At 39.6% G+C, this 9,951-nt stretch overlaps 1 protein-coding gene across 1 annotated transcript; it reads left to right on the forward strand.

The window, feature by feature from the left end:
• Positions 1-2,024: 2,024 nt before the first annotated feature.
• Pnn (pinin, desmosome associated protein) lies at positions 2,025-9,646 on the forward strand. The gene is made up of 9 exons (XM_026411328.2): positions 2,025-2,193; positions 2,838-2,909; positions 3,389-3,457; positions 4,456-4,528; positions 4,661-4,755; positions 4,885-4,960; positions 6,099-6,254; positions 6,332-6,470; positions 7,171-9,646. Exons 1-9 carry the CDS (start codon positions 2,081-2,083, stop codon positions 8,577-8,579), a joined length of 2,202 nt encoding a protein of 733 aa, XP_026267113.2. The 5' UTR covers positions 2,025-2,080; the 3' UTR covers positions 8,580-9,646.
• Positions 9,647-9,951: the final 305 nt, after the last annotated feature.

Here is a 9,951-nt window from a genome sequence, read left to right on the forward strand (position 1 = left end):
ATGTGAAATCAGATCCTTTATGTTCAGATAATTCTCACCACCATCAAGGAACTAAGCCCACCACAGAGGTCAAAAAATAAACAGTTAACCAATTTATTAAGGCTGATTTCCACACAACAATAACATGAGGGCTGGGGATGTGGCTCAAGCGGTAGCGCGCTCGCCTGGCACGCGTGCGACCTGGTTGGATCCTCAGCACCACATACCAACAAAGATGTTGTGTCCTCCGAGAACTAAAAAATAAATATTAAAAATTCTCTCTCTCCTCTCTCACTCTCTCTTTAGAAAAAAAAAAAACATGAGATTTTCATAATGTTTTGAAGAAGCCAGTGGCACATACCTGTAATCCCAGTGATTTGGGAGGCTGAGACAGAAGGATCCCAAGTTCAAGACCAGCCTGAGCAACATAGTGAGGGCTTAAGAAATTTAGCAAGACCCTATCTCAAAATAGAAATTAAAAGCGCAGGGCACTGCCTGGAGTTATACTCAGTGGTAGAGTGCTTGCCTCCCACGTGTGTGGGGCCATAGGTTCCATCTTCAGCACCATAAACAAACAAAAATATTGTGCCCATCTACAACTAAAAAAAAAAAAAAAAAGAAATGCAGGGGATGTAACTCAGTGGTAAAGCAACCTGGGTTTAATTCCCAGTACCAAAAGGAAAAAAAAAAAATCTATTGGAGAACAAAGGAATGTAATATGTACTGAGGACCTACTAAATGATGAACACAGCATTGTACTGATCGTCTCTATAAAACAGACTGTTAAATCGCCCAGGATCCTAAAAATAGATCGTGTGGAAGCAGAAATATGAACCCCAAGTTTTTGGTTAAGTCTACAAGCATTTGCCTATGGGGGAAAAAAATAGAACCTATTACTCCACTCTCAACCCTTGGGTACTGCCTGAGGTTGTAAACTGTATTGTAATAATGACATGGCCATACTCACAATTCAATTAAGTAATTGCCATCATACCCCTAAACCAGGTCCAGCTCTACTTTTTTCTGTAACCTTTCTTGCTAACATGTCATGTAATTTATGTTTATTATCTGACTCCACACTTTTCCTTCCCACAGAGCTACTTCAGATTTTTCTTTTTGAGGTGCTGGGTATGGAACCGAGATATAGCACATCTATGCACGTGTTCTACCACTCAGGCACACCTCAGTCCGGGAAATATTTTCTCAGCAACAATTTGTACATATATTTCTGGAGCAAAACCAGTTCCCACGTTGGCAGAACCAGAAGCTGGAGGACAGTTACTTCACAAATAGGGCTGCTCCCCCAGATCATGTATTAAACCAACAAGCTCAAGGTCAGGTGAACCGGCCTGACTCTCGCTTTTTCCCTTTAGTAGAGCCTTGCAAAGGTTCTAATCAGACTGATTCTTGACTGGCATAACCCCCAATCTCAATTTCCCAATAATAACAAGCATTGTATCCAAGGTTTTAATTTGTGAGGAAGAAGGTACGTAAAGCCTGTCACAGAGCGTCCACAACAAAACTAGCCTACACAATTGTTAGCTATCACGACTAATGACTTCCTATTCGTTTTGTGCTTCGCCCACTTTAATCAAGGGAAGCGTGCGCACAACTCCTCTCTGGGCATGCGCATCAACATAATGGCCGCGCCCTTTCGTAATTAAATCCTTCAGGTGAGGCAAAGTAGACTAGCTTCTGCCCAGCTCAGTATAATTTTGTGGTTAAAACAATTTAAGGCACGTCACAACGCAAGCTAAAAGTGATAGAAAGCTCCGCGCCCTCCTTGCCAGAACTGCGGCACCACGAACTCGCGTCCCGGAAAAATCAGGGCCTCTCAAGCCCGCCCCGGCTCTGCGCTAGAAGCCGAGCCAAGCCACCCGCAGCTAACAGGGGAGGGAGCAGACCGCCTTGCCGACTTTTCATTGGCCCGGGGTCACAAAGGCTGGAAGCTTCTCCCCCTTCCGGTTTCTGAGTGGTTGAGGCTAAAAAACAACGCCTATTATCATTGGCTGAACCCGGCTGTCAGTCGTTTCGCGTCTCGCGGCGCGGCACGGCTCGGCGCGGCCTATAGAGCAGCGTCGAAGCCTGCTGCAGGGAGAAGATGGCGGTCGCAGTGAGAACTTTGCAGGAACAGCTAGAAAAGGCCAAAGAGAGCCTAAAGAATGTGGATGAGAATATTCGCAAGCTCACCGGGAGAGACCCGAATGACGTGAGGTAAGGGCCGAACGGGAGCTGCGAGCTCGAAGAGGCATCTCAAGTCTATGTGAATTGGGGACGGGGAGGTCGGTCCTCTCTGAAAGGGCTGGAACATCCAGGCCTGTTCCCCGGGCGGCGGTAGAACCCCGTCCTTGGCGGGGTGGGGAACCTCCCGCCTCCCACTGTAGAGCGCTGGGCTTAGGTACTTGCGGGAGGAGAGGGAGGCCTGGTAGCGCTAGGATGGCCTCCCGACCTGTGAGGAGGCCCGGACTGCCGATTCCCGCCCTCGGCGCTGCAGGCCCGGAACTACAGCACAAAGCCCATTCGCGCTGCCGCGGCCACTCGGCCTGGCCTGGCCCGGAGACCCACCTGGGCCACACTCGGCTACCTCGCACATAGGTGCCACTTTCTTGGAGATGGCGTGCTAGGGCCCGACTCAGGTTTGTTAATGTGTGGTGGCATCGAGTCAGTGTAAATTCTGAGAGAGCGGTTTTGGAAAAAGAAGGAAATTTAATTTCCCGACCTGCTTTAAAATACATGAATATTAAACCGTCATTTTAGAACGATTGTTATTTTTTTTCCCTGTGATGTACCACATCTGTGAAAGTGCCCTAGATGTGTCTACATATGATTTTTTTTAATTGATTGTAAATCTTTTGTAGGCCCATCCAAGCCAGATTGCTGGCCCTTTCTGGTCCTGGTGGAGGTAGAGGACGTGGTAGTTTATTGCTGAGGTAAGATTTCCTTAAGACTTAAACTCGTACTGTATGTAACTGTTGGTACTTCCTATGTTAATGTATTTGAACCAGATTCATGCAAATATTAGAATAACAGTGTTTGTGTTATCTTTATTTTGTTTAATGCTGTGATATGCTAGTTTTCTGTGTAGTTATCCTGCATCTTCATTTGTGTGTGCAGCTAGGGATTAAAGAGTATATTTACTGTTCTATATAAACTTAATTGTACTTTTTAAAGTAATATAAAACTCTTTTGGAGGGGTGGATGTTGCCTACTGCATGCACTAAGCCCAGGGTGCAAACCCCAGTACTAAAAAGAAAGGGGGGGGAGCTTTTTGGAGTGAATGCTTATTTAAGGCTACTTCAGTGGAAAGACTTTGTTTTTTCTTTAATTCAACCAGATTTTCTTGCAAGTGGAAATACCAGTTCTGTCTTTGTATTTCAAGTGCTTTTATATTGGACATTTTTAATTGCAGGCGTGGATTCTCAGATAGTGGAGGAGGACCCCCAGCCAAACAGAGAGACCTTGAAGGGGCAGTCAGTAGGTATGTTTAAAAAAAAAAAAAAAAGGTTACTCTGTGGGGAGGGAACATGCCTGTAATCTCAGAAGCTAGGGAGCTAACACAGAAGGATGGAAAGTTCAAGGCCAGTCTGGGCAATTTAGTGAGACCATGTATCGAAATGAAAAGGGGTGGTGATGTTAATTGAGTGGTATAGTATCCCTAGTTTCAGTCCCCAGTACTGAGAAAATAAATACATAAAAATTGAACGAATGTAGCTCAGTGGTAGAGCACCCCAGGTTTAAGCCTTAGTACCACCTTTTTAAAAATTCTTGAAAACGTTCTTGTATACTCTCCTTTCTGAAGTGGTACACAAATATAAACATTTAATAGACATTATTGAATTGAATTGTATTAGGATTAGTAGTATACCACTTCCCACTGAGGATCTTTAGTATTCAAACCAAGACAGCCAACAGTCTTCAAAACTCAGATATTCAGGGCTGGGGATATAGCTCAATTGATAGAGTGCTTACCTCAAATGTAAAAGTGCTGGGTTTGATCCCCAGCACTACAAAAGAAAGAAAGAGAAACAGTTATTCAGGAAGCGGTGGCACATGCCTATAATCCTAGCATTTTTTGAGGCTAAGGCGGTAGGATCATGAGTTCAGGGCCAGCCTCAGCAACTTGGCCAGGCCCTCGTCAACTCAGTGGACCATGTCTCTAAATATAAGGGCTGGGGATGTGGCTCAGAGGTAAAGCAACCCTGGGTTCAATACCTGATACCAATAAATTAATAAATATACACTCAATGATAACTCAAGTTTTATTGAAAAAAAAGATGATGTTACAGAATATCCAAGATTGGTTGGAACATTAGTTGCTGTACTTTATTTTTCACTGCTAGAGGAAAGAGTAAAATGGGATAGAGACTGGTAGAATGAGGCTTCTGGAGATGAGTCCTAGAAAAAGTAGGCATTTGCCATTAGTATGCACTTATCTCAAATTCTACAGTGGTCATTTAAATGATACTTTTTGTGCAGGCTGGGCGGGGAGCGACGGACAAGAAGAGAATCACGCCAAGAAAGTGACCCAGAAGATGATGATGTTAAAAAGGTACTGAGGTTAAAAGAACACATTAGAGAATTAATATAGTACTTTCACTTTACTGCTATCCCTATAGTATTTTCACTTTACTGCTAGTTAAATTTCTGAGATTTTGTGGGTTTTTTTTTTTTCTTTTTGCAGCCAGCGCTGCAGTCTTCAGTTGTAGCTACCTCCAAAGAACGCACACGTCGAGACCTTATCCAGGATCAAAATATGGATGAAAAGGGAAAGCAAAGGTATCTGTAGAATGCTTCTAGTGGGCAAATCTGTCACATAAATTGTTGGATTTATCAAATGTCCATAGTTTCTCTCGGAAAATGGCAAGTTTAATGAAATCCTGTTGAATTTTTTTTTCTGCTTTTTAGGAACCGACGAATATTTGGCTTGTTGATGGGCACCCTTCAGAAATTTAAACAAGAGTCTACTGTTGCTACTGAAAGGGTATTTATGCAATATTTTCTTTGCTTTGTTTATTTCAGTTACCAGAGTATTCATGTTTAAAAAAGAAAAAAAAAGCTTAAAAGCTCTTTAGACTTAATTTCAAGCCTAAAATAAAGTAAGAATTCATTAAACTTTCTAAGATTGTTGTATTTTCAGCTGGTGACAGGGGTGGGAGTTGCTGTATATTGAATGAACTTCTATTTTTGGTACAAAGACCATGACCTGTAAATCTTGAGAACTGGATTCTAATCTAAGCTCTTTAACAATCTCATTGTGTAGTTAGACAAATCCCTTCATTTCTCTAGGTCTCAGTACTTTCTTTGAAACAAAAGTAGTTGATTTTGCAACTAGTCCAGTGATCATAATTTTTAAGACGCGCAAACACACATCTATCCTTCACAGTTTATTTAATTGTCACCTTTCTAGAATTTTTCTTTTGTTAAAACTACAAAATTGTGTCTGGAGTTTATTCTCGGGTTATTGCTTCTAAAAGAGTTGAAAGGGAGTTAGCAATTCAATTATGGGTGATTCATAAATTATTTTAGTTTTTACATGTTAATTTTGAGACAGTAAAAAGCTTAAAAGCATGTTCATGTTTGAAGAATAAGTTGATAGGTTTTTGAAGCAGGCAGAGAGGAAAACACTACTTTGTTGGTTAGGACTCCTGTCACATTGTTTGATTTGGAGAAAAGAACAAATGAAGATAACTTGGAAGGGTAGCACCATTCTTTTTAGGTTAACTTATTTATTTATTTATTTAGTTGTAGATGGACACAATATATTTATTTCTATGTGGTGATGTGGTGCTGAGGATCAAACCCAGTGCCTCACACATATGAGGCAAGTGCTCTACCACTGAGCTACAGCCCCAGCCCTGTAGGTTGACTTTTAAGAAAGAACCTTACTTAAACTTTATGATTGAATGGAACATTGGTCATTTTATGGCTAATGGCTTCTAAATGCTCAGTTCTGGTATCCTAAGTTGAAAAAAAGAAACATGCAGAAAAGTTTCTGTAGTAAAATTGTAATGTTTCATGTAATCCGGATGTATATTTTTTCTGTAATTAAACTAAAGTCAAGTACTTCTTGATTTGATTTTATCTGGACATAAATATTAAAGCAATTTACTTATTTTTAGCAAAAGAGACGCCAGGAAATTGAACAAAAACTTGAAGTTCAGGCAGAAGAAGAGAGAAAGCAAGTTGAAAACGAGAGGAGAGAACTATTTGAAGAGAGACGTGCTAAACAGACAGAATTGCGGCTTTTGGAACAGAAGGTTGAGCTTGCGCAGCTGGTGAGTAATGTTTCAGAATCCTAGGATTGGTAATCTTTTCTGTTTACAAAAGCACTGACCTTTTACCTCTTCTTTAGCAAGAAGAGTGGAATGAACATAATGCCAAGATAATTAAATACATAAGAACTAAGACAAAGCCCCATTTATTCTATATTCCTGGAAGAATGTGTCCAGCTACCCAAAAACTCATAGAAGAATCACAGAGAAAAATGAATGGTAAGTACATGAAAAAGCCTGTTTTGAAATTTTCTTAATGAATAAAATAATGCGTTCACACAGAAATATTTGTTTCCTAAAATAATCATGATTGAATAGTCTAGTTTTGGGGGCAGTTTTGTTTGTTAAGATTTTCTGAGATGCCAGTGAAGTTGGACTGAAGGAGTGTTTCGTGATGGATTTCACCTGAGACTCATTTTGTAGGCAGTGATTATGCATGTGTATTTCTGAAATTATTTGTGTAAGATAACTTTTTGCTTGATAGTCTTGGTAGCCATATAAAAATGCTAATGAGACAAAGTTCATAGAAGGATGTACGTATGGAGGTATAAACATTATGATTTATTTTTCCTTGGGATCAGAAAAATTAATGCATGATTATACTAACTATAAAACTGGTTGTGCTTTAAGGAAGTTTTGTTAAGTTTCATCTAGCATAAAGTTAAATAGCAAGAGTGACCTTTCTCATCAGGTGTGGTCCAGTTTTGCCTAGTATAGTTTTTTAGTGTATAAGTTTCTAGTAGGTCTTTGCTTGAGTTATGTCAGTTTGTAATTATTTATTTGCCATAATCAATATTTTGTCATTATCTCTTTACAAAAAGACATTTAGAAGAAGCTGACAGTTTGTGACCAGATATAAAGTTGTGACTAAATTTTCTCGATTATAGTAAATTTTATACGTGTAAATTTGTATTTTTAGCTTTATTTGAAGGTAGACGCATCGAATTTGCAGAACAAATAAATAAAATGGAGGCTAGGCCTAGAAGACAATCAATGAAGGAAAAAGAGCATCAGGTGGTGCGTAATGAAGAACAGAAGGCGGAACAAGAAGAGGGTAAGGTGGCTCAGCGAGAGGAAGAGTTGGAGGAGACAGGTAATCAGCACAATGATGTAGAAATAGAGGAAGCAGGAGAGGAAGAGGAAAAGGAAGTAGGTATAGTTCATAGCGATGCAGAAAAAGAACAGGAGGAAGAGGAACAAAAACAGGAAATGGAGGTTAAGATGGAGGAGGAAACTGAGGTAAGGGAAAGTGAGAAGCAGCAAGATAGTCAGCCTGAAGAAGTTATGGATGTGCTAGAGATGGTTGAAAATGTCAAAAATGTAATTACTGAGCAGGAAGTAATGGAAACTAATCAAGTTGAAAGTATAGAGCCTTCAGAAAATGAAACTAGCAAAGAATTGGAACCAGAGATGGAATTTGACGTTGAGCCAGATAAAGAATGTAAATCTCTCTCTCCTGGAAAAGAGAATGTTAGTGCTCTAGAAATGGAAAAGGAATCTGAGGAAAAAGAAGAAAAAGATTCTGAGCCCCAGTCTGAGCCTATGGCTCAACTTCAAACCCAGCCTCAACCTCAATCCCAACCCCAATCCCAGCCCCAGCCCCAACCCCAGCCTCAACCCCAGCCCCAACCCCAACCTCAGTCCCAGCCAGTACTTCAACCCCAGCCTCTCTCTCAGCCTGAGACTTTGCCATTAGCTGTTTTACAGCCACCACCTCAGGTTATTCAGGAGCAAGGGAATTTACTACCTGAGCGGAAGGAGTTTCCTTTAGAGACTGTCAAGCTTCCTGAAGTGCCAGTAGAGCCAATCTTGACAGCACATTCAGAAAGCAAAAGCAAAACCAAAACTAGAAGCAGAAGTAGAGGTCGAGCTAGAAATAAAACAAGCAAGAGCAGAAGTCGAAGCAGCAGCAGTAGTAGTACTAGTAGCAGTTCAACCAGCAGCAGCAGTGGAAGCAGTTCCAGCAGTGGCAGTAGTAGTAGTCGAAGCAGTTCCAGTAGTAGCTCCAGTACAAGTGGTAGCAGCAGCAGAGATAGTAGCAGCAGCACTACTAGTAGTAGTGAGAGTAGAAGTCGGAGTAGGGGCCGAGGGCATAATAGAGATAGAAAGCACAGAAGGAGTGTGGATCGGAAACGAAGGGATACTTCAGGGCTAGAGAGAAGTCACAAATCTTCAAAAGGTGGTAGTAGTAGAGATACAAAAGGATCAAAGGATAAGAATTCCCGGTCCGACAGAAAGAGGTCTATATCAGAGAGTAGTCGATCAGGCAAAAGATCTTCAAGAAGTGAAAGAGACCGAAAATCAGACAGGAAAGACAAAAGGCGTTAATGGAAGAAGCCAGGCTTTCTTAGCCTATTCTTTGCAGCAGAAGATTTCTTGATGAGTAAAAGGATTACCTTTCCTTGTAAGGAGGATGCTGCCTTAAACATTGCATGTTGTAAAAAATCTTTTTGGAAAATACAGACTGTTTGTTTACCAGACATTCTTGTACTTTTTGCATAATTTTGTAAGAGTTATTTATCAAAATTATGTGAGGTTCCAAAATATGTAAAATAATAATAATAAAAAAAGATTAACATCCCTTGTCATCTTTTTTAAATATCCTATACTCTTCAGTAAGAATCTGTATATTTTAATAGGTAAATCTTAAAGTCTGTTCCCTTCTAATTCTGTATCATACATTGCTTTTGTAGAAATAAATGTGCATTTCTTTCATTATTTTTGGGATGTCCTTGTTGACACTTGTATAATAAATATCCTCTTGGTGTCATTTTCAGCTTTTATAACTAGATATTGAACATAATTAGAATGTTTTTGAAGGTTTCATCATTTTATTTACCTTAGACAATTATTTTGAGTTCTCAGAATCAGATCTTTGCAGCTTTGAGGGGGAATAGTTCTCTCTAAAATCATTTACTGTTTTCTAATCTCCCTTGTTTTAATCTAAGCATTGTCCTGTTTTTAAACCATATAGTTGGTAGATAACTTAAAAACAGTATGATTTGGTTGTCATTTTCCTGATTATGGGAGCATCATTCTCTGTCTTCATGGTTACTTGTGTGATAACAGCATATACAATCTGTTAAAAATAATGACTTCTTTCTAGGGGAGGGAGGTAGAAGTATCTTCTAAACTTGGATTTTGAGTTTGTGGTCTTGTCTTAACTTTTGTGTTGGCTCTAACTGAAACATGCCGATATGTGTTTTCAAGAATTTTTGTTTAAGGGTGTTGTATGAAAGTTTACAAAATGAAGGAAGTTCATCTAGACTTGAATATGTAAGCAAGTTAGCACACAAGTGTACCGAGTGATTATTAACTTTGTTGTTTTATAAATTTGTATGAACTTGAGTATCTGTTGCCCATTACTATACATGTGCAAATAAATGTGGCTTAGACTTGTGTGACTGCTTAAGACTAGTACTTGTATTAACTTCTTTGCTTTATAAGAGAGTAAATTGCAAATGACCTTTTTTTTTTTTAGTTAATTTAACAGCTTTAGGCTTGACTTTGAATATTAAATATGCCTTCTCTTGACAAGTAAAATGGTTATAGTGAAAATGTGAACAAGCATTTCCAGTTAGCTTTTGTGTCAATACAGCTCACTTATGTAAGTGTAATCAAACATGTTAAAAAGAACTCTTAAGATGCTCTTTTCTTGGAATGATTATTAAAAACAGTACATGGCCAGAACTCAAATTGC

Source organism: Urocitellus parryii, chromosome 6 (genome assembly GCF_045843805.1).
Source record: "Urocitellus parryii isolate mUroPar1 chromosome 6, mUroPar1.hap1, whole genome shotgun sequence".
Taxonomy (NCBI): domain Eukaryota; kingdom Metazoa; phylum Chordata; class Mammalia; order Rodentia; family Sciuridae; genus Urocitellus; species Urocitellus parryii.